General features: G+C 46.7%; 1 protein-coding gene across 2 annotated transcripts in view; it reads right to left on the bottom strand.

Annotated features, from left to right (window-relative positions):
• Positions 1-22307, bottom strand: part of NLRC3 (NLR family CARD domain containing 3) — a 35728-nt gene extending 13421 nt beyond the window's left edge. Inside the window, exons 1-6 of one of the 2 annotated variants that reach the window (XM_072751377.1) lie at positions 21944-22307; positions 5193-5284; positions 4630-4691; positions 4238-4421; positions 2402-4151; positions 1322-1408 (exon numbers count right to left, since the gene is read on the bottom strand). In XM_072751377.1, coding sequence (XP_072607478.1) covers positions 1322-1408; positions 2402-4151; positions 4238-4397 — 1997 coding nt within the window. In that variant the 5' untranslated portion in view covers positions 4398-4421; positions 4630-4691; positions 5193-5284; positions 21944-22307. The remainder of the gene's footprint in view (positions 1-1321; positions 1409-2401; positions 4152-4237; positions 4422-4629; positions 4692-5192; positions 5285-21943) is intronic. The other variant, XM_072751378.1, reaches the window with a different exon arrangement.
• Between the last annotated feature and the right edge of the window lie 1320 nt (positions 22308-23627).

Here is a 23627-nt window from a genome sequence, read left to right as displayed (position 1 = left end):
GATCACAACTGCACACAAGCCTGGGGAGCCTCCCTGGTGGGAGAGCTTCGTGTGTGCTGTCACACAGGGTCACTGGGAGAGGGAGGCACCGTCTATAAGACTGCCCTGGGAAGACAACTGGGAGCTTGCCTGCTCTCCCGGGGACCACCCCACGCATCTTCTTTCTTTGCGTATTTCCATCTGATCCTTTTGATATAATGAACCACAGCTGCAGTACAATGGCTTTTCTGAGTTTTGTGAGTCCTTCTAGAGAATCATTGAACCTGAGGAAGGGTCGTCGGAAACCCCTGGACCCACAGACCCTGTTTTAACCCCATTTTAACCCTCTTTCGGCACACAGGTAACTGTCCAGGGCCACACAGGGCCCACGGCTCTCACCGCTGTCCTCGATGACTACTAGTTGTGCCTGACTCATTCCATGTTTGTTTTTGTTTTCTCAGGCAAAGATTATTTCAGAACCCGGAGGGAGGCTTACGTGAGGATGAAGAATTCCTCCCTAGATCCTATGCTCCAACTCATCTCCCTAGTTCTAGCCACCTCCAGGTCACATCAGTTCGGCTCCAAACCGGGTATTAGACTCAGAAACGTTATCACGTTGTGTTTCCTAAGCACAAAAATCTCTTCTGCCATCAGCATATAGACTTTCATCTAATTATAACATTAAAGATGCAATGTTTAAATTGTATTTTTGTACTCATTTAAAAGTTTAAATTCATTTTTTAAATTAAAAATGTTAACATTAAAGAAGCAATCCTGGGATCCCTGGGTGGTGCAGCGGTTTAGCGCCTGCCTTTGGCCCAGGGCACGATCTGGAGACCCGGGATCGAATCCCACGTCGGGCTCCCGGTGCATGGAGCCTGCTTCTCCCTCTGCCTGTGACTCTGCCTCTCTCTCTCTCTCACTGTGTGCCTATCATAAATAAATAAATAAATAAATAAATAAATAAATAAATAAATTTTAAAAAAAAGAAGCAATCCTATGCCTATGATACTGTTTTGAGGGCAAACTTTGAGAGGTGCGCAGAGAAGACTGGGCCTGGCACCACATTGGAGCACACAGTATTCAGAGAAATGCCTCCATGTCCGTGATAGCATCTGACCCTCACCCTATCCTTTCCCTCCTCTCACAGTTGAGGTACCTGAGCCTCTGAACTTTCTGGAATGGGCAGAAATAGGCAGCATGCATCCTGAGCCACAGCCTTCAAAGGCACCTCTCCTTGAAAGCACTCCTGGCCAGTTGAGCAGAGAGGAGGATGGGAAAGCAGCCCCAGACCCTGTGAGAGAGCGGGCACCCTGGATGGGGTCTCCTGAGTCAGCGTTACCTGATCCTCTGAATGCGACAGTCCTTCCCACTCAGCACACTGCCCAGCAGCTCCATCACAGGGTCCTGAAACTGGTTGTTGTCCAGCCTGCAGGAGGAAGAGCGATGATGAGCAGGTAATAGGGCCCGTGGGCAAGTGGGGTGAGGTGCTGGTGCAGGGCTGGCGTCAGGACCACAGAGGCACCCAGGCCAACATTTCCATCATGCTGCAGCCTCCGTCATGCAGCTCAGGGGTCCGTGCCAGCACCCCCACCATGCTCAGAGTTTTCCTGTGAGGGTGGACTGGGAGGCTCAGTGTTGTAAGTTCCAGGATTCCTATTCAGGGGGTGTCTTCCCAGCAGCCCCGCACGCCATGTAAGTCTGGGGAACATGGGTTGCTAGTTCTCCTCCTCTTGAGGACATGGCACCTGCTCCCAGGTCTGAAATGGCCCTGGTCTTACAGCCTTCCTAAGGTCCAGAGCCCTGGGTGGATGCTGGGCTGGGGGTGGAGGGAGTCAGTGTGGCCTCTGTCAGGACTGGAATGGTTCACAGGGTGTCAGAGGTTGAACTGTATTCCTCAAAAAAGATATGTTGGTGTTCTGACCCCCACCCCCACCCCCCCACCTGGTCAGTGACTCAAGAATGCGACCTTATTTGGAAATAGAGTCATTGCAGATGTCATTAGTTACAATGAGGTCTTTCTGAGCAGGGCGGGCCTATAATCCCATAGGCCTGGTGTTCTTATCAGAGGGAACAAACACTGCCTGAAGACAGGGACATGGAGAAGGAATCCATGTGACCACAAAGATTAGAGTGAGGTGTGGACAAGCTGAGGATGCCAGCAAACAGCACAAACTAGAGAGGCAGGGAGGATGCTCCCCTACAGGTTTCCGAGGGAGCTTGACCCTGCTAACACCTTGGTTTGGGACTCTGGCCAACAGCTGTGAGTGTATGTTGCCTTAAGCCATCTGTGCTGTGGTCCATCTCCAGGCAGCTGGCCCTAGGATTCTGATACAGGGGGGTGTGGTGGTGGTGAGGAAGCTTCCTGGGCCTGCCCGCTCCTCCACCCCCACACCTTGTACATCCCGACCTCAGTGCCCACCTGAGGCTCCGGCAGTAGAGTAGCTGGGGCAGCAGGCTCTGTAGAACGCCCCTGCTGAGGCACAGGGACAGGTTGGCCTCCTGGGCACAGGCATCAGACACCTGCAGGAGATAGGCCAGGGCTGCGCGGTGCTGGGGGCTGGTCAGCCCTGCCAGGCCCCCGCTCTCCATGGCCTCCTCCACGCTGCGGGCCAACTCTGTGCACTGCAGCTCGTGCAGGCAGTGTAGGATGTTGACTGCCCGGGCACAGATGGCCACGTTGGGGCGTAGGCAGCCCTGCAGGAGCTCCGCCACCTCGGCCCGGTAGCCCTGGTGCTCACCCTGGGCCAGCAGGGAGCCGGCCAGCAGGGCATTGACCCTTGGGGACAGGAGTCCCGAGAGGAACCTCAGGAACACGTCCAGCCGCCCGTCCTCAGCCTGCATGGCCCGCTGGGCCGCACTCCTGAAGTGTGTGAGGAAGCCCAGGCGGGGCCAGGACATGCCACCCTCGGTGAAGAGGTCGAAGATGGCCCTCTTGGATGCACTGTAGTAGTACGCAGCTGCCACGTACTCCTGCAGGGACAGGTGGCTGAAGCAGTAGGCTGTGGACGAGGCCAGGGTCTCCTCCCGCTGCAGGAAGCAGCTGCACAGGGTGCTCTGCACCAGAGTGAGATCCACGCCGAACGCCTTCAGGTCCTGCTCATAGAACACGTACTTCTTCCTGACCAGCCCATGGAAGGCCAGCCGCCCCAGGGTCCCCACCATCTTGCGGCTGCTGTGGGCCACCTGCTCGATGCGAGGGCTCGCCTTGCCCTTCTCCTGCCTGTCCCCACTGAGGGCCATCCTGAAGTAGCAGGAGTAGAGCTCGCACAGGGTCCTTGGGGCCCACGGCTCTGCATCCTGGGGCCCCAGCTTGCTGCGGCTCAAGTGAGCCAGTGCCGACGCGGCCAGCCGGCAGAAGGCGGGGACCGTGCACATTAGGTACAGAGCCCTGTCAGCCTGCACCTGCCTCAGGACCCAGCCTGAGAGGGTGTGGTCTTCGGGGAACATCTCCTCCAGACACGCCTTGATCTCGTCCTCGTTAAAGCCCCGGATCTCTGTCATCCGGTCCACCAGGCCACCCGGGATCTGGCCAGCCACATTGGGGCGAGAAGTGACCCAGACAGACACTTCTGGGAAGAGGTTGCCCCGGATGATGTTGGTGATCAGATGGTCCACCTGGATCTCCTTCTTGGGATCTGTGCAGGCCACGGTGTTGGAGAAGTCCAGAGGCATCTTACACTCATCCAGGCCGTCCAGGATAAGGAGGATTTTGGATGGGGCTGCTGCCGCCAGGCCAGACTCCCCGGTGTGTGGGAAGACGGAGTGGACGAGTCTCTCTGCAGACAGCTTCTCGTGGGTGTTGAGATCTCGGAAAGTCAAAGGTAGCACCAGGGAGAAGTCCTTGCCAACCTGTCCCCGGGCCCAGAGGTAGACAAAGTTCCTCACCAGGGTGGTCTTGCCCACGCCAGCGACCCCGATGGTGATGGAGATTCGGGGAGGGATAGACACCCGCGACAGTGGCAGGAAGAGTCTGTCGAGGGCAATGGTCCTGACCGGGTGCCAGCCTCCACGCGTGGTCTCCACCTGTGTGAAGTCGTGTTCCTTCAGCTGCAGGTCCGTCAGCCCCTCCACCAGCAGGAGGCTGGTCAGCCTGGACGGGGGGCCGCCCAGCTCCAGGCTGCCTTTCACCCAGTTCAGCAGAGCCTCCTGGCACTTCTGTGTCCTCGAGTCTGTGGGACAGAGACCGAAGGGGAGGGCTGGGAGGGACGGGGACACGGGGGGGGGGGGGGGGGGGGGGCGCGCTCCCTCTGCCTACCATCGCCGAGTGGCGGCCTGTCCGGGGCCTGCGGGGTCTGGGAGCCCTGGCCGCTCCTCCCGGCCAGCAGGTCCACGAGGGCTTTCACTTGCCCGGCTGGGGAGCCCGAGCCGTGCCCCTGGCCTGCCTCTGTGCCTGGCTGCACCTCCTGCTTCCTCATGGGGTCCGGGATTGCCGCCGGGAGCTGGGGAGAGAGCCGTGTCACCCACCGGGCCTGGGCAGGGAGTGAGCCTACGGGGCCAGGAAGGGACCCTCGCTGTGCCCTCCCCGGCCTGCTGGTGGTCCTCAGCCCGGCCCGGGAGGGCCCAGACGGGTGAGCGGGGCCTGCCTCTGATGAGGGGGCCGGTGGATCAGAGCCCGGCCTGGGCTCCAACCCGAGCTCTGCCGCTTACCGGCTGTGGGACGCTGGGCAGGCCGCCTGAGCTGCTTGCGCTGTGGTGTCCTCATTTGTGACCTGGAGATAGAGATGAGGTTCAGGGTAGATCTGCTCGCAAGAAGGGGTGAAGGAAGGAAGCCAGTCTGGGAAGTGTTCTGTGATTGCAGCTCTGCGACCTTCTGGAAAAGGCAGAACTCTGGAGATTGTTGCTGGTTGCGAGGGGCGGATGGGGGTCGGGGGAGCCAGGCGGCCCCCAGGGCGGTGAAGCCACAGTGAGGTCCTACCGTGGGTCCGTGTCATGGTGCTTTGCCCAAGCTCCTACACGTACGGTGTTGCGGTCTTCCTCACTGTTTTCCTGGGGTCTCCTGATGCGCAGGGGCAGTGTTTTCTACTGAGCACTTTGACAGGGAGCCGCTATGAGGCAGAGCTGTGCCCAGGCACCACCTGCCCACCTCCTTTTTCCTCTCTGAGAATTTGAGTGGATCCCGTAGCCAAAGCCGGCCAACCACATGTCCCTCCCTCAGCTAAGGTGGACACTGGGGGATCCCAAGCCCACCCGCACCCCCTTCCTGTCCTCACCTGTAGCGGGCGGGATGTCCAGCCCACGGCAGCCCCTCTGGCAGGGCCTCAGGTACTTAGGGGGTATGGGTCGGCAGCCCTCATCCACAGGTCTAGGACAGAAAACAGGACACAGCGCTGGGCAGAGGTCACACCTACTGCCCTGGGTGGCAGGAGCTCACTGAAACGGGTCTGACCCATGCCTCCCAGCCCTGCAGCTCTCTGGGTCTTAGGGATAATCACTTAAGAGGAGTCACTGGCTCCAGCCCCAAGGGGGCCACATACTCCCTAACCTTGTATTTGCATTGGGCCTTCCTGGCATTTTAACTCAGGACGAACCATTTACCTGGAAAATGCTAAAAAGAAGCTTAGCGACAAGTAATATAGCGTTTTCCAGCCGTTCTGTTCCTAGCGCTATTGAAGCACTAAGTAGTGCAATGAATTCAGGGTAGCTGGCTGGCGTCCAGCCCATCCGAGGAATCTGGGAGCATTCGTAAAAGGCCAGGAGCATATTCTTCAGATCCTCTCACTGTGCTCAATCCTCGGTTCTTGTAAGTGTGAAAACCAAGGTGAGAAGAAACCAGAGGAGGGATCCCTGGGTGGCGCAGCGGTTTGGCGCCTGCCTTTGGCCCAAGGCGCGATCCTGGAGACCCGGGATCGAATCCCACATCAGGCTCCCGGTGCATGGAGCCTGCTTCTCCCTCCGCCTGTGTCTCTGCCTCTCTCTCTCTCTCTCTTTGACTATCATAAATAAATAAAAAATTAAAAAAAAAAAAAAAAAAAAGAAACCAGAGGAGATTTGGACTGAAATCTCGTTAATGTGTATAGACTGGAGTAGGGGTCATTGGTCTTCCTTTATATCCTGTAGTGACGCTGTGTTTTCCCTCACGTGGATCTTGCCAATTCCCTATTTGCATCTAGATACTTTTTTTTTTAGATTTTTATTTATTCATGAGAATACACAGAGAGGAGAGAGAGAGAGGCAGAGACACAGGCAGAGGGAGAGGGAGAAGCAGGCTCCATGGCTCCATGCACAGAGCCTGACGTGGGACTCGATCCCGGGTCTCCAGGATCACACCCTGGGCTGCAGGCGGTGCTAAACTGCTGAGCCACCAGGGTTGCCTGCGTCTAGATACTTTTAAATGGTTTTTGTTGTTCTTGTGAATTCTGTCATTATAAAGGAGACAATTTTTGTGTATTTTATCTCCTATCCGATCAACATGTTAGGTATTCACCTTAGTTCTCGTCATTTCATGGTGAATTCTTATCCCAGTATGAATAAGTTCTATTTTCTAAAACTGCCAGACTTATCTTGAACAATTTCCCCACATCAGTCAGACCCCCTGCTTCCCCCACGCGGTGGTGAAGGATGGCAGTCGTGCAAGGGCATCTGCATTTTACTCCCAACCACCAGGCATGATTCCAGCCCAAGCTGGCAGGCCTGACGTTTGCGACAATGTCTAACTAGTTCTCATCTTGAAAAAGATTCTTTGATTCTCTTACCATTCAAATAACATTATGTGATACTCCCTGAAGGCTTACTGTGTTCCAGACGTTCTGTTAAGCACTCTTTATTCTACTTCTTGGAGCAACTCTCGATTGCATTATCTTTCCCATTTTATGGATGAGGACATCAAGGCTCAGAGAGGTTAAGTGATTTGCCCAAGGACAACATACAGCTGGGGAGCAGTTGAGTTGGAGAAACCAAGGCTTCGCCAACAGAAGCCTTTGTGCTGGATAATCTACTGCCTCTTAGAGTACATTCCCACATTTTTAATAAATGAGGGGGGGGCCTGTTAAATGGGGAAAGGCCTTTTGAGCAATATTGATATAGCTGCATGATTTATTTTCATTCACTCATCCAATCATCAGGTACGTATTGAGGGCCTGTCATGTGTCCCGGACACCAGGGGAGGTCAAGGAAAACAAGCTAGACCAAGTCCTGACCCTGTGAGTGTGGTCGGGGTGGAAGCATTGTGACAGTAGGGAAGAAAAGAGGGAAATGAGCGAGGTGCCTCTGCAGGTGATAAGTGCTGTGAAGGAAACACACATTACGCGTGGCGGAGCCCGTTGATGGTCACAGTGGCCAGGGAAGGCCTCTGTGAGAAGGCTACGTAGGAGCAGTGATCTGAAGGGGGAGAAAGTTAATCATGGCAGGACAGAAAAAAACATAATTGCTGGAGCATGGTGAATGGGCGAGAGGGCTCACAAGGAGGGTCAGGAGACAAGGTCAGGGGACTGCTGAGACCTGTTCACTGTTAAAAGAGTTTGGGTCTGTTCTAGGTGTGGTGGGAAGCCACCGGAGAGACTGACATGATTGATTCATATCCAGCCTCCTTCAGGCTGCGAGCTACACTAACAGATTTTCTAATATTGAACCAACCTTAGATTCTTGAATACCATCTTCAGGATGGTGTATTAGAACATAATATAGAGCCCAGGGACAAATACATAAAGTATTTACATATGAAGGAGTTTGGTAATGTGGAAAGACAATAGCATTCCAAATTAGTGGGAATGTTGTTGGGGCAAACTGGCCGGCTTATGAAAAATATTCTTTGAGTTTTAATTCATAATGAGCACAAAATTTGATTTCGGTTTGAATGAAAGTGTTAATATTAAAAACACAAAACCATGAAAACACAGTAAGAAAATATGAGAGTATATTTAAAAATATTCTTTGTGTGAGGAAGGCCATTTTATTTTATTTTATTTTATTTTATTTTATTTTTTAAAGCAAGATGTAAAATCTTGGACTCACAAGGGAAAGACTAACAGACTTATTTAAAATTTCCAAATAACAAAAATAAATAAATAAATAAATAAATAAATAAATAAATAAAATTTCCAAATAACAGTAAAAGCCATAAGCAAAACTGAAAGAAAACCTCAAGCCAGGAGTCAACCTTTGCAATACACATGAAAGAGTACTAATATCCTTAATATATAGAGAGAGCTCTTATAAGTCAATTAATTTCTTAATTAATTCTTATAAGAAATTAATGAGAAACCTAATTAATTAATTAATTAATTAATTAATTCTTATAAGAAATTAATGAGAAACCAAATAGGATTCTAGACACAGATAATTATGGATGCAGATAGAAATAGAAAAAAGGATACAGATAACTCATGGAAGTATAAATGACCCAGGCATTAAAAAGATGCTCATTCTCACTAATGATCAAGAAAAAAACAAAACAACGAACTACTGTCTTTCATCTGACAAAGATTATAATGACATAACAGGTTGCATTGGTAAGAATGTGGGAGTGGTAGGAATTTAACACACAGCTAGTGGGAGGGTAAATTAGTGTGATTCTGGATCATATTTTGCCATTATCTGTTGCTATTAAATATCTTTTGCCCCAGAAGTTCCACTTCTGAGATTTTATCCCAAAGAAATAACTGGACAAGTGCACAAAGATGGCGCTACAACTGTGATCCCAAAGCATTCTTTGTAACAAGTTGAAGGAGAAAAAAACCTAAATTTCTGTTCAAAGAGGGTTGTTAAATTATTAAGGCCCTGGTATACAGTGGAAAACTCTATGGCCATAAGAAATAAGGTCAAACTGGAAAAATGTCCATAGTGTATTTTTTAGCTGTTAATGTCATAAAGGTTTTTTTTTTAATTTTATTTATGATAGTCATACACAGAGAGAGAGAGAGAGAGAGGCAGAGACATAGGCAGAGGGAGAAGCAGGCTCCATGCACCGGGAGCCAGACGTGGGATTCGATCCCGGGTCTCCAGGATCGCTCCCTGGGCCAAAGGCAGGCGCTAAACCACTGCGCCACCCAGGGATCCCTGTTGTAAAGGTTTTAATCACCTTTTTGAGGTATAATTTATATACAAAAAATGCACCTGTTTTGAGCATAGAAACGGTTTTGAGATTAGTTCTGACAAATGTATACACCACTGTAACAACTATCACAGTCAAGACCTTGAACATTTCTTCCTCCAAAAAAATCCCCTCATGCACCTTTGTGGGCTGTCCCACCTATGGCCCTCTGGCCCTGAGCCATTGATCTGCTCTTTTTGTCTAAGATTAGTTTTGCCTTTTCTAGGGTTTCACATAAATAGAATCATACAGATCTCCATGGTTTTTCTTTCTTCATTTAAAAATTGTGGTAAAATAGGGATGCCTGAATGGCTTAGTCGGTTAAGAGTCCATCTCTTGATTTAGGCTCAGGTCATGATCTCAGGAGCCCTACCTCTGGCTCCGTGCTCCCTCCCCCGTGCACACACAATGAGGGAGAGAATCTTCAAGCAGCCTCCCCACTGAGCACAGAGCCCCATGTGGGGCTCTGTCTCCTGACCCTGAGATCATGACCTGAGCCAAAACCAAGAATCCCCCGGGTCGACCAGCTGAACCACCGGAGGCGCCTCCTTGCTTTCAGTTCTTGAGCATAGGCCCACAAGTGGTAATTCTGTTTTTAATTTTTTGAGGAACTGCCACATTACTTTCCACAGTAGCTTTACCATTTTACATTCCCAGCAAAAGTGCATAAGGGTTCCAATTTTTCAGCTTTCTCACTAATGCTTGTTGTTTCCTGTGGTTTTGGTAGTAGCTACCCTAACAGATGTGAGGTGGGATCTCGTTGTAGTGTCAATTTGTGTTTCACTAATGATGAATGATGTTGAACATCTTTTCATGTGTTCAGTTGCATATCTTCTTAGGGAAATATCTATTGAAATCCTTTCCCCATTTTTATGGCTGGTTGTTTTTTTTTTCTTGTTGTTGTTGTTGAATTGTAAGAGTTCTGTATATATTCTGGTTATTAATCCCTTATCAGATATATAATTTGCAAATATTTTCTCCCATCCTATAGGCTCCCTTTTTCTCTGTAGCTGGTGTCTTTGGTGCAACAAAATGTTCAATTCTCATGAAGCCCAATTCTGTATTTTTCTCTTCTGTTACCTATACCTTTGGTGTCACATCCAAGAAATCACTGCCAGATCCCATGGGACTTGTGCTGTTTTCTTCTAAGAACTGTATTGTCTTAGGTCTTATATTTAGATCCTTGATCCTTTTGGAGTTTATTTTTGTATATGGTATTAGGTAGGGATCCAGCTTCATGCTTTTGCATGTGCATCTCCAATTTTGACGGCACCATCTGTTGAAAAGACCGTCCTTTGCTCATTGAACAGGCATGGCGCCCTTGTCAAAACTCTTTTTTACCGTATAAGTGAAGGCTTGTTTCTGGGCTCTCTGTTCAGTTCTGTTGGTCTGTATGTCTGTCTCTATGCCAATACCACAATGTCTTGATGACAGTAGCTTTGTAGTGATTTTGAAATTAAGAAGGGTGAGTCCTCTAATTTTGTTCTTCTTCAAGACTGTTTTGGCTGTTTGGAATCCCTTAAGATTCTATATGAATTTTAGGATGGATTTTTCTTTCTTTTTTTTTTTTTTTTTTAGGATGGATTTTTCTATTTATGCAAAAAATGTCGTTGAGATTTTAATAGAATTGCATTGGATCTGTAGGTAGCTTTAGGTAACATGGACATTTCAATAATATTAAGTCTTCCAACCGAACATGGGATGTGTCTATTTATTTATTTATTTCAACAATTTTTATCGTTTTCTTTGTGCAAGGCTTTCACCTTTTTGTTTAAGTTAATTCCTAAGTATTTTATTATTTTTGATTCTATTGTGAATGGAATTGTTTTTGTAATTTCCTTTTCAGATTGTTCATTGTTTATGTGTAAAATACAATTTCTATTTGTATGTTGACTTTGTATTCTGCTACTTCACTGAATTAATTTATTAGTTCTAATAATTGTTTTGTAAAAGATCATATCATCTGCAAGCAGAGATCATTTTAATTCTTCCTTTCCAATTTGGATACCTTTTATTTCTTTTCTTGCCTCATTGCTCTAGCTAGATTTTCCACCACTATGTTGGAGAGAAGTGACAAAAATGGGTACCTATAGCTTATTCCTGGTCTTAGAAGTGCTTTTAGACTTTCACTATTGAATGATGTTTGCTGTGTTTTTTTTCACGTACAGCTTTTATTAGGTGAAAGTAGATTCCTCCTATTACTAGTTTGTTGACTGTTTTGTTTTTTTTTAAGATTTATTTATTTATTTATTTATTTGAGAGAGAGAGAGAGAGAGAGAGCGAGTACGCGCACCAGTGGGCGGAGGGACAGAAGGAGAGGGAGACAAGCCGACCTCCTGCTAAGCAGGGAGCCTGATGCAGGACCCAAGATCATGACCTGAGTTGAATTCAAGAGCCAGACACTTAACCAACTGAGCCACTCAGGCACCCTAGAATGTTTTGGGGTTTTTTGTTTGTTTGTTTATTTATTTATTTAGATAATCTCTATACCTGATGTGGGGCTCAAACTCATGACCCTGAGATCGAGTTGCATGCTTCTCTGACTGAGTCAGCCAGGCACCCCTTGTTGAATGTTTTTATCATCAAAGGATATTCAGGGTCATCTGGGTGGCTCAGTTGGCTGAGTGTCTACCTTCGGCTCAGGTCATGATCCCTGCGTCCTGGGATCGAGTCTGACATCAGGCTTCCTGCTCAGTGAGAAGTCTGCTCTTCCCTCTCTCCTGCTGTGCTTTCTATCTCTCTCAAATATATAAATAAAATCTTTAAGGAAAAGAAATAAAAAGGATATTCAATTTTGTCAAGTGCTTTTTCTGCATCAGTTGAGATAACCATGTGGTTTCTTTCCTTTATTCTGTTGATGTACATTGCATTGATCAGTTTTTCTCTGTTGAATCATTGTAATCTAGGAATAAATTCCTGAATTTATTAAATGATTAAATTTACTAAATTTATCAAAGTTATTTTTTGTTGAGGATTTTTGCATTAATGTTCATAGGGAACATTGGTCCATAGTTTTCTTTTCTTGTAATGTCTTTGGCTTTGTTAGACCGACCTGACTTCATAAAATGAGTTAGGAAATGTTCCCTCTTCTTCATTTTTTTGGAAAAATTTGAGAAGGATTTGTATTACTTCTTTTTTAAATGTTTGGTAGAATCCACCAGTGACACCATCAGGCCCAGGGCTTTACTCTGTAAGGAGATTTTTTTTTTCTTTAAATACTGACTACTGCTTATGGGTTTCCTTACTTTATAGATCTATTCAAATTTTCTATTTCTTTGTGATTTAGTTTTGGTAGGTTTTGTGGTTCTATGCATTTGTCTATTTGTCTATGCAATTGTCTAAAATTGTTATCCAATTTTTTGGTGTATAGTTGTTCCTAGACTCTTAAAATCCTTTTTTTAAAAAAATAAAATTGGTAGTAGTATCCCCAATTTTATTTCTGATTTTAGTCATTTGAGTCTTCTTTTTTTCTGAGTCCAAGGTTTGTCAATCTTGTCGATCTTTTTGAAGAACCAGCTTTTGCTGTCATTAATCTTTCTTTCTTGTTTAATTCCTTTTCTTGTTTATCTCCACTCTTTATTATTTCCCTCCTCTGCCAGCTTTGGGTTTACTTTGTTCTTTTCTAGTTCCTTAAGTTGTAAAGTTAGGTTGTTGATTTGAGATCTTTCTTGCTTTTTAATGTTAAGTGTTTGTAGCTATTAATTTCACCCCTTCACAAAAAAATTTCACCCCTTCACTATGCCAATTAGTTTGGTATGTTTTCATTTTCATTTATCTCTTTTTTTTCTAATTTCCCATGTGATTTATTCTTTAATACATTAGTTACTTAAAAACGTGTTGTTTAGGGATGCCTGGGTGGTTGAGTGTCTGCCTTTGGCTCAGGTCATGATCCGGGGGTCCGGAGATTGAGTCCTTTCCCTCTGCCTATGTCTCTGCCTCTCTCTCTCTCTGTGTCTCTCATGAATGAATAAATAAAATCTTTTTTTTAAAAAATGTGTTGTTTAGGAGTGCCTGAGTGGCTCACTCAGTTAAGCAATTGACTCTTGGTTTCAGCTCAGGTCATGATCTCAGGATTGTGGGATCCAGCCCTGTGTCAGGCTCTACGCTTAGTGCAGAGTTGGCTTGAGATTATTTCCTCCTTCCTCTCCCTCCTCCCTCTGCTCTATCCTTTTTTCCTCCTCCTGCTCTGTCTCTCAAATAAATAAAATATTTTTAAAATATATACAATGTTCTTCTTTGACCTTTCTTTTTTATTAAAAGATGTATTTATTAGAGAGAGAAAGAGAATGTGTGAGTGAAGGAAGAGGCAGAGGGAGAGAATCTCAGATTCATGCTGAGTGTGGAGCTCAATGCCGGGCTCGGTCCCAAGAACCTGAGATCATGACCTGAGCTAAAATCAAGAGTCAGCTGGTTAACCATTGAGCCACCCAGGTGCCCTGTAACCTTTCTTGACTTAAAATCTATTTTGTCTTATATCTGTAATGACTGTCCTGCTCTCTTGTGATTACTCTTTTCATGGAATATTTTTTCCAACCTTTTTCTTTCAACCCATTTGTGTCTTTGCATCTCAGGTGAATCTCTTGTAGACAGGATATAATTGGATCATGGGTTTTATCTTACTGAAAATCTCTATCCTTTTATTGGATAGTATAATCCATTTACATTTAAAATAATTACTGGTAGGGTTTGAGTAACTGGGTGATGGGCATTAAGGAGGGCACATAATGAGATGAGCACTGGGTGTTATACTATGTTGGCAAATTGAATTTAAATAAAGTGTATTTTAAAATTACTGGTAAAGTTATTTTAAAATAACTTTTATTTTAAGATCAGGGAACCCTATATGGGGCTTGACCCCAGGACCCTGGGATCATGATCTGAGCTGAAGGCAGATGCTTAACTTACTGAGCCACCCAGGTGCCCATGATGGGTGATGTTGAGCATCTTCTCATGTCTCATGTCTTTTGCTGTTTGTTTTCTTTATGCGTTATAGCTTCTCCCCTTCATTTATTGCATTACTGTCTTTGTGTATAGTTTATTTTTTTGGATTTGTTTTCTGTGTTTTTTCCTTCAAATTTTCATTTAAATTCTGGTTAGTTAACATACATTGCAATATTGGTTTCAGAAGTAGAATTCAGTGGTTCATCACTTACATGTAGCACCCAGTGCTCATCATAACAAGTGCCCTTCTGGGGCACCTTGGTGGCTAAGTAAGTCAAGCATCTGCCTTTGGCTCAGATCATGATCCCAGAGTCCTGGGATAAAGCCCTGCATTGGGCTCACTGCTCCATGGGGAGCCTGCTTCTCCCTCTCCCTCTGCCTGACACTCCCCAATAAATAATATCTTTGAAAAAAAAAACAATTAAGGAGAGCACTTTTTCCGCATTGCCCGTCTAGCCCATGCCCCATGTCTCTCCCTTCCTTCATCAACTCTGTTCTCTATCATTAAGAGTCTCTTATAGTTTGTTTCCCTCTCTCTCTTTTCCCTCCTTCCTCTATGTTCATCTGTTTTGTTTCTTAAATTCCACAAATAAGTGAAATCATATGTTGTCTTTTTCTAACTGACGTATTTTACTTAGCGTAATACACTCTAGCTCCATCCATCTTGCAAATGGCAAGATTTCATTCTTTTTGATGGCTGAGTAACAGTTCAGTGTATGTATATACCACATCTTCTTTATCTATTCATCAGTCAATGGACATTTGGGCTTTTCCCATAGTTTGGCTGTTGTTGAGAATGCTGCTATAAACATTGGGGTGCATGTACTCCTTTGAATCTGTATTTTTTTATCGTTTGGGTATATACCTAGTTGTGTAATTGCTGAATATAAGATAGTCCTATTTTTAACTTTTTGAGGAACCTCCATATTGTGTTCCAGAGTGGCTGCACCCAGTTTCCTATCAATGCAATGTAAGAGGGTTCCTCATTCTCACATCCTTGCCAACATATTTTATTTCCTTGTTGTTAATTTTAGTCATTCTGACAGGTGTGAAATGATATCTCACTGTGGTTTTGATTTGTACTTCCCTGATGATGAGTGATGTGGTTTTTTTCTAAACATTTTATTTTCGCTTTCTTTCTTTTTTTTTTTAGATTTTATTTATTTATTTGACAGAGAAAGAGAGAAAGAGAACAAGTAGGAGGAGTGGAAAGCAGAGGGAGAGGGAGAAGCAGGCTCCCCACTGATCAGGGAACCCTATATGGGGCTTGACCCCAGGACCCTGGGATCATGATCTGAGCTGAAGGCAGATGCTTAACTTACTGAGCCACCCAGGTGCCCATGATGAGTGATGTTGAGCATCTTCTCATGTCTCTGTGAGCCATCTGGATGTCTTTCTTTAGACATCTGAAACTGTCTATTCGTGTCTTCTGCCTATTTCTTGACTGAATTATTTGTTTTTTGGGCGTTGAGTTTAATAAGTTCTTTTTTTTTTAAGATTTTATTTATTCATAGAGACAGAGAGAGAGAGAGAGAGAGAGAGAAGCAGAGACACAGGCAGAGGGAGAAGCAGGCACCATACAGAGAGCCCGACGTGGGACTCGATCCCAGATCTCCTGGATCACGCCCTGGGCTGCAGGCGGCGCTAAACTGCTGCGCCACCGGGGCTGCCCTAATAAGTTCTTTATAGATTTTGGATACTATCCTTTATCAGTTATGTCATTTGCAAATATCTTCTTCCATTCCATAGGTTGCCTTTTAGTTTTGTTGATTTCCTCTGCTGTGCAGAAGCTTTTTTATCATTTTTTTAAAGAAGATTTTTATCTTGATGAGTCCCAATAGTTCACTTTTGGTTTTGTTTCCCTTGCAACGTGTCTAGTAAGAGGTTGCTATGACCAAAGTCAGTGAGGTTTCTGCCTGTGTTCTTCTCTAAATTTTGATAGTTTCCCATCTCACATTTAGGTGTTTCATCCATTTTGAATTTATTTCTGTGTATGGTGTACAAAAGTGGTCGAGTTTCATTCTTCTCTGCATGTTGCTGTCTAGTTTTCCCAGCACCATTTGTTAAAGAGACTGTCTTTTTTCCATTGGATAGTCTTTCTTGCTTTGTTGAAGATTAGCTGACCATAGAGTTGTGGGTCCTATCATTGATTTTTTTGTAGTGAAATCTTTAAATTCCTTTCTCATTGCCTTTTGTGTATATATTATAGCTATTTTCTTTGTAGTTACCATGGGATTACATTTAACATCCTGAAATTCCAACACTAATTTGAATTTATACCAGCCTAATGCACAACATACAAAAACTTTGCTTGATCCTTTACAACTGCATCTGACTCCTTTTGGTTGTTGATATAAGAATGTTACATTTTTATATGTGGCGTGCCCCCAAACATAAACTAGTGATTTTTAAAAATTGTTTAATTTCTTTAATTTTTTTTAATTTTTAAGTAATCTGTACACTCAATGTGGGGCTCACACAACCCCAAGATCAAGAGCCACATGCTCTACCAACTGAGCCAAATTGGCACCCCTTCTTTATTCTCAAATTATGTAGAAACAAAATTTGGAGTTGTAAACCAAAGTTACAGTAGTACTAGCTTGTGCACTAATTTTTTTTTTCTGTAAAGTCTGCTAATCTTTACTGATGATCCCTTTACATGATAGTAGATTCTGTCTTGCTGGTTTCAACATTTTCTTTTTGTCTTTGTCTTTTTGAAAGTTTGGTTATAAATGTGTCTTAATATGGGTCTCTGAGTTAATCTTACCTGGAGTTTGTTGAGATTCTTGGATATTTTATAGTGTATTTTTATGTGGAAAAAAATCAAGGTGTGGAGAATTAGGATACTTTTTTTCCCGTAGTGATGGATAATCACATACCATTTTTATCTGGCCATATATAGAAAAGCTGGAAATATAGGACAATGTGATTAAGAAATTGTTTTTTATTTTGTAAATTTGTTTTGTCTTATCTTTTTTTTTTTAAGTAGGCTCCATGCCCAATGTGAGGTTTGAGCTCATGACCTTGAGATCAAGAGTTGCATGTTCTACTGAGACAGCCAGCCCCTATTTTGCAAATTTCAGTTGCTTAGGTTTTGCTAACAAACATGTATTGCTTCCCTACCTCATTGAAATATACAAGTAATACATGCTTATTAAAAACACTTAAATAAAAAAAATTAAAACAAATAATATAAAGGCAAGTAAAGTATATACTTCACTTTCATTGTCTAGGAGTAATCTTTTCTGGTTGATGTTTTGTTTCATTCAATCTACAGTTGATTAGAACTTAGCATGAACTTAGCAAGATTTCTGGACACAAAATAAATACCAAAAAAAAAACCATATATATTTCTACTTACTAGCAACAAAGAAATTGAAAGTAAAATTTTAGAATGTTTAAAAAGCAAGTATTTAAGAATAAATTTAGCAAAAAATTTGCAAGACCTCTACACTGAAAATTACAAAACAATACTAAGAGAAATTAAAGACCTAAAGGAGCAATTTACCATATTCATGGACTGGAAAACAATATTGTTAAAATGTCAGTTCTTCTCAAATTGATCTATAAATTGAATGACTTCCTAATCAAAATTCCAGCAAGCTTTTTTTTGGTGAGGAAGGGATGATGGAAATTGGCAAGCTAATTCTAAAAATATATCCATAAAGCAAAAGACTCTGAACTAGCCAAAATTATTTTGAAAAAAAGAAAAAAAAAAAGAGCAAAGCTAGACTTACACTACAGAATTTCAAGGCTTAATAGAGAGCTGTAGGTATTGCCACAAGAGCAGACAAATAGACCAATGCAGTACAATAGAGTGTCCAGACACTGCCCCACACATATATGGTCACCAGATTTACATCCAAGGCTCCACTGCGGTTCAATGGAGAAAAGACGGTCTTTGTATTAAATTGTGCTACTCCAATTGCGATATTCTTACAGGAAAATGGACCTTGACCCCCTCCCTCCCACCATACACAAAAGTTGTTCCAAGATGGATCATAGCTCTAAATGTGAATGCTAACACAGCCAGGCCTTTAGAAAAAATACAGAATACTTTCAGAAACTTGAGCTAGGTAAAGACTAGAGGGAGCACAAAAAAAGCAGTAACCGTGAAAGACAAGAGTGATATATTGGAATTCATCAAAATTAGGGATATCTGTTCAAGAGAAGAGGGTGAGAAAGCAAAATGTTGACTAGGAGATGTCTCCAGTACATTTAAAAATCAGTAAGAGACAGCCCAGCTTAAAGTGAGCCAAAAAATTGAAGATATGTCACAAAAGATAATTTCCTTAGCCCTCAGAGGGGTGCCTGGATGACTCAGTTGGTTAAGCATCAGACTCTTGATTTCGGTTCAGGTCATGATCTCAGGGTTGTGAGATGGAGCCCTGTGTCAGGCTGTGTGCTACATGTGGACCTGCCTAAGATAAAGAGATCTATCCCTCTTCCTCTGCCCCTACCCCTTAAAAAGGAAATTAAAAAATAGTTTAAAAAATATATATCCTTAGTCATCAGAGGAATGCAAATTAAAATCACTTTGGAAAAATGTTTGGTAGTGATAAGACTAAATATTTTGATAAGACATATTTGTGTGATCCACCAATTCCCTGCCTGGGTATATACCCAACAGAAACAACTGTTTATATCAATCAAAGCACTATATCAGAATGTTCTAGCAGCTTTGGTCATAGTGTCCAAAAAAGTAGAAACAACCAATAGCCATCAACAATAGAATGGGATTCCTTTTTCTTTTCTTTTCTTTTTTTTTTTTTTTTTTTGATACATTCATACAATCAAGTCCTGCATAGTAAAGACAAAAAATAAGCCACTGCCACACTCTGCAGTGTGACTGACCCTCACAGACACGCAGAGTGAAAGAAATGTGACACCAAAGAGAAGATACTCTGTGATTCCACTTATGGGGAGATTTATGTCAAACCAAACCAATCTGAAATGATCAAAGTCAAAATAGTGGCTGCCCTTGGGGGCAGTTTTGACTGGGCGGGCACTGGAAACTTCTACACATTGATCTGAGTGATCAGTATGATCATTGATTGGTACAGATGCACAAGTATACGTATGTAAGAACCCATTGAGTTCACCTTCCTATCTGGAAGTTATACCTCAATTGAAAAAAAAAGTTGCGCTAGCAGCTGTCTACAGATCCAAATGTGTCTAAACCCAAATGAAGCAATGTTATTACGGCTTTTTAGTGTATGAGGCCAGGATGCCAGGGCCTCTGTCCTGCTGTTGGATGTCAGGGCACATCCAGGATGGACATGGCCTCCTGTCCTTGGGTGTCCAGGTACGCCCACGGTGACACTGCGCTGATGCTGGTGGTGGGCTAGTGGCTGGGAACATGAGGGGACCATGTTGAAGAAAGGTTCAGGTTCAGCGCTTCTCAGCTCTGGCCAGACAGGGTCTAGAGCACTATTTTAAAATTTGATTTTTGATTAAAATATGCACAGCGTAAAAATTACCATTGTAACCATTTTTTGTGTGTATAATTCAGTGGTGCTAAGTACATTTACAGAGCTGTGAAACCATCACCACCTCTAGGATTCTTCATCCCCCCAATGGGAAGTCTGCTCCTATTAAGCACCACCTTCCCATTTCCCTCCTCCCAGGCCCTGGCACCCACCATCTACTTTCTATCGCTATGAACTGGACTACTCTGGGGGCCTTATATAAGGGAAATCATAGAGTATCTGTGATATTTTTGTGTCCGACTTGCTTTCACTGAGCGTAATGTTTTCCAAGTTCATCTTTGTTTTAACATGTATAAAAATTCCCTTCTTTTTAAAAACTAAATAATGTTCCATTTTGTGGGCATACCATATTTAGTTTATTCATTCATCCATCCATGGACATTTGGGTTGTTTCCACCTTTTTTCTTTTGTGGATAAATGCTGCTGTGAACATGGGTGTGTACAAATCACTGGTTCCAGCCCCTGCTTTTGGTTTTTGGGGTATATATACTCAGAAGTGGAATTGTGCTTCTGTGGAGCACTAATTTTAGAAAGCCACGGCTCAGCCCAACCACCTAGAGATGTGTTTGGTGTGAGGTAGGGCCTCACCATGTGTGTAGTTGAAAGCTACCCAGGCGATCGTCATGAGCAGTCAGAACTGAGAAGCACCAGACTAGTGAGCCGGACAAGTGACAGAGGAGGGACAGCAGCAGCAGCAAGAATGAGGGGAGTGAGGCCCCAGTGTGTCTGGGAAGCTGGGGGGTGGTGAGACTCTCCTGCTTGCACCCTGAAGTCCCATCAGCCTGACTGTGTTGGGAACCACTGCTTCCTCTGAATGAGACACCCATTTTTCTGCCCTTCTGACCTCAGGGCTAGAGTTGCCAGATTTAGCAAATTAAGATACAGAATACCCAGTAAAATTTGAATTTCCGATGAACGATGATTCTTTCAGTGTAAGTGTATCCCAAGTGTTACGTGAGATATACTTACACTTTAAAACAAGGGCCAGCATGAGAGGCTGATGACAGAGCTCCCCCCAAGGGACGGCTAGCTGGCCGCCTGTGTGGACAGGCCCTGCAGGGTGGAACTTGCACAGGCCTCTGAGTGGAGTGTGACCTGGGGCCCGCAGGCTGCCAGGGACATCAGGTAGGTCCTGCCCAGTGCAGGCAGCCTCCAGAGAGCGGCAGGAGGCCCTGCCAGCCTAGGGCGCAGGAGACTGAGGGTGAGTGGGCCTCGGGCTGCCTCGGCGGACCTAGAGGCCAGAAGTTGGTCAGTGGGTATAAAGTGGAGCTGTTGTGGGCGGGGCGAGGCCAGGCAGACAGGGGGACCCGCTGCCCATCCCTGGAGCGGGCTTCCCCGTGCCCAGCATCCTCCAGAGTGGCATCTGTAGGGGCGGACGCAGCTAAGGCCCTGTGCTCCCTGGTGCTGGTGTCATCAGACCCTGTCTCGTCCCTGAGAAGACACAGGTCCAATTTACTCATGGTCTCTGCCAACAAGCCCTGTCCTGTCCTCCGCTGCCCTCCCAGGCCCTCCTCCCAGCCATCGCTTGGTCTGTGCAGGCGGCCAGCCTCTCTCCCCTGCTGCACTTCTTGGCTGTGGGGGCCCCGCAGTGCTGACCTCCCGCCTGGCCTCTGGGATGCTCCTCTCTCCCGACTCCCTGCCCTCATCCCACCTCCCAGCACCATGGGTATGGACCACTTGAAACCCAGTCGCCTTTTCCAGAGGTGGGAGGCAGGTACCTTTGCTGCAGGACACGGCCCTCCTGCCATTGCCCTGGGACAGAGGAGGGGCACCCAGCCTGCACCCCCATCTATGATGGCCAAGAGTGAGCCCCCACCTCGGGGAAAGCATGAGCCTATTGAGGAGACCCAGAGGAGCCCTAGGAACCCAGTAGCCTGGCCATAGGGGAGGACCCCACGGCCAGCAGCCACCCCCAGCCCAGCTCAGTGGCACCTCTTCTGGGAAGGCCTCTGGTTACTGTCTCTCTCAGAATGATGAGCCTCATTTCCACCCAAAGATGTGGCTGGAAGAGATCTCTCGGGGCTGCTCACCCAACATGGGGGTGGCGTTCGTGGAGCTGACACTGGTGCTGGGCCCCAGCCTGATTGTACCACCTCCCCTGGCCCTCAGGACCCTGGGGCAGGTCTGGTAGTGTCACCCCCATCCTACAGGTGGAAAGGGGTACCAGGAGTGGAGCTCAGGTCTGCCGATCTCAAGCCTCACCCCTGGGCTGCCGTGTTCGGCCTCATGTCTGCCTGCCTGCAGCACTTTGTTTACTTCCTGCTCTTCCCTGCCCATCACTGGTACCTGGGGAGCTGGGCTTTGTCCCCTCGGCCTGTCGTGGGCTGTCTGTGGGCACATGTTTCTTCCACGTGGTGAACTAGTCCTGCTCAGCAGCTCCAGCACCACAGGGACACCTGCTCAGCACCACCCAGCCACTGCCCCCTAGAGTAGCTCGGCCTTGAAAGTCACTGACACAGTCTCTTCTTCCTCCCCCATCTATGCTGAGGCAGCCTGGACTCACCTTAACTCCTGGACCTCGTCGCCTTAGGGATGCCGAGACTGGGGGGCTGGGGATGCTCCATCCCGGCACTCCCAGGCTCAGCCCTGCTCCAGTGGACGGAGCCAGTTGCGTGGTGGTGGGGACGTCGTGGGAGTCTCAGTGGTCGGTCAGCTGGGCCCCGAGCCCTCGGGATCTGTGCAAGGCAGGAGCAAGGCCCAGTCAGGAGGGTGGGGAGGCGCTGGCTGTGCAGGGCAGCGCGGTTGCGGCCCGCCAGCTCCTGCAGTCCCCCAAGCCCACCGCTGTCACGGCAGCTGGGCTCTTCACCTCTTCCTGTGCTGGGCTCCACCTCAACCCTCCTTCCTGTCTCATTTCAAAAGCCAACAGCTTCTCAGACAAATCAATGATCTGCGGCTGCTCAGATCAGCTCTTTCACTGCTCTGTAAGTCAGAGAGGCAGGGGGTGCCGCCAAGATCTGGATTGGAGGACCCCTGTGGACGTCATGCTTGGGGAGAGAGGTCCAGCCAAGGCCATAGAGGAAAACAGTCTCACCACCAGCAGACCTTTGTTGTTCAGGGGTTAGCTGCAGGGACGTTCAGTGACTTGCCCAAGGCTACATAGTAGGAAGCTGGCCCTACTGTGTCTGGAGCAGAGTCCCCTTGCTTCCAGGCTGGCACTCTATTGTGGCTGTGGCCCTCATCATCCTGCCTACTCCCCCTTGCTTTCCTCCCTCCAGCACCCAGCAGGCACCTGCGACCCAGCTGTACCCCACAGGGGCTCCCCAGAGGCAGGCCAGCTGCACCCTGAAACAGCAGGGTGTGGCAGTTCACTCAGGCCCCAGAGGTCGGCCTCAGCACCGGGGTGGCACTGAGCGCAAAGGGGGGAGGGGGAAGGCATGCCCAGAGTGGACAACAGGAGAAACATTACAGTACAGGAAGAGTACGGGACATGGGAGGGACATGTGACAGGGAGGGAGCCTTGGAGAGAAGCAGGGGATGAGGTGGGAGCCGAGCGGTGGGTGCGATTCTCCTAAGCAAGCCACCTGGGAGCCATGGATGGTTGTGGAGCAGGAGGGTGGTGGGTTCAGATGAGGCAGCAGCTTGTGGATAAAGGGAGGTGGGAGGGGCTGTGTGCTCCTGTCAGCCTAATCTCAGGAGCGGTGTGCATGTGATGGGGGGCAGGGGGGCGGAGACGGAAGCGGCAGGTTAGAGATGCGCCAGGCAACGACACCCTTCTGTGCCCCCGCCACCGGAGATGCATGGGGTCGCCCTCGAGGAGCCCGCCGAGGCTCCTCTCTGGAGCTGGCGCAGTGCTCACCGGGCCTGAGGTGCTGGGAGGGCGTCTGAAACCAGGCCGCCCACAGGATGTTGGAAGCCGCAGGGGCCTGGTGGGTATCCGTCACATGAAAGAGGCCCACATGAAAGAGGCCGAGAGGCCCGTTCTGCCCCCTGCACAACTGGGGCGTCCTGAGCACGGGAGGAAACCCTCCTCCGTGGGAGTCTTGGCGCCTGGGCCACAGCTCTGCCCTCTGCCTCATGGGGCCACTGCCGGGCAGGGCTGCCCATGGCTCCGAGCTCTGCGCGCCAGTGTGTGTGTGGGGTCTCTCACGGATGTGCCCCCCGTCGGGGCTTTCTGTCCTCCCAGAGCCGAGGCAGCCCGAGGCTTCCTGCTCGCCAGAGCTCCAGCTGGGCTGGGCCCCCCTTGGCCT

This window comes from Vulpes vulpes, chromosome 3 (assembly GCF_048418805.1).
Source record: "Vulpes vulpes isolate BD-2025 chromosome 3, VulVul3, whole genome shotgun sequence".
NCBI lineage: Eukaryota > Metazoa > Chordata > Mammalia > Carnivora > Canidae > Vulpes > Vulpes vulpes.
This window is presented reverse-complemented; position numbering and strand designations above follow the sequence as displayed.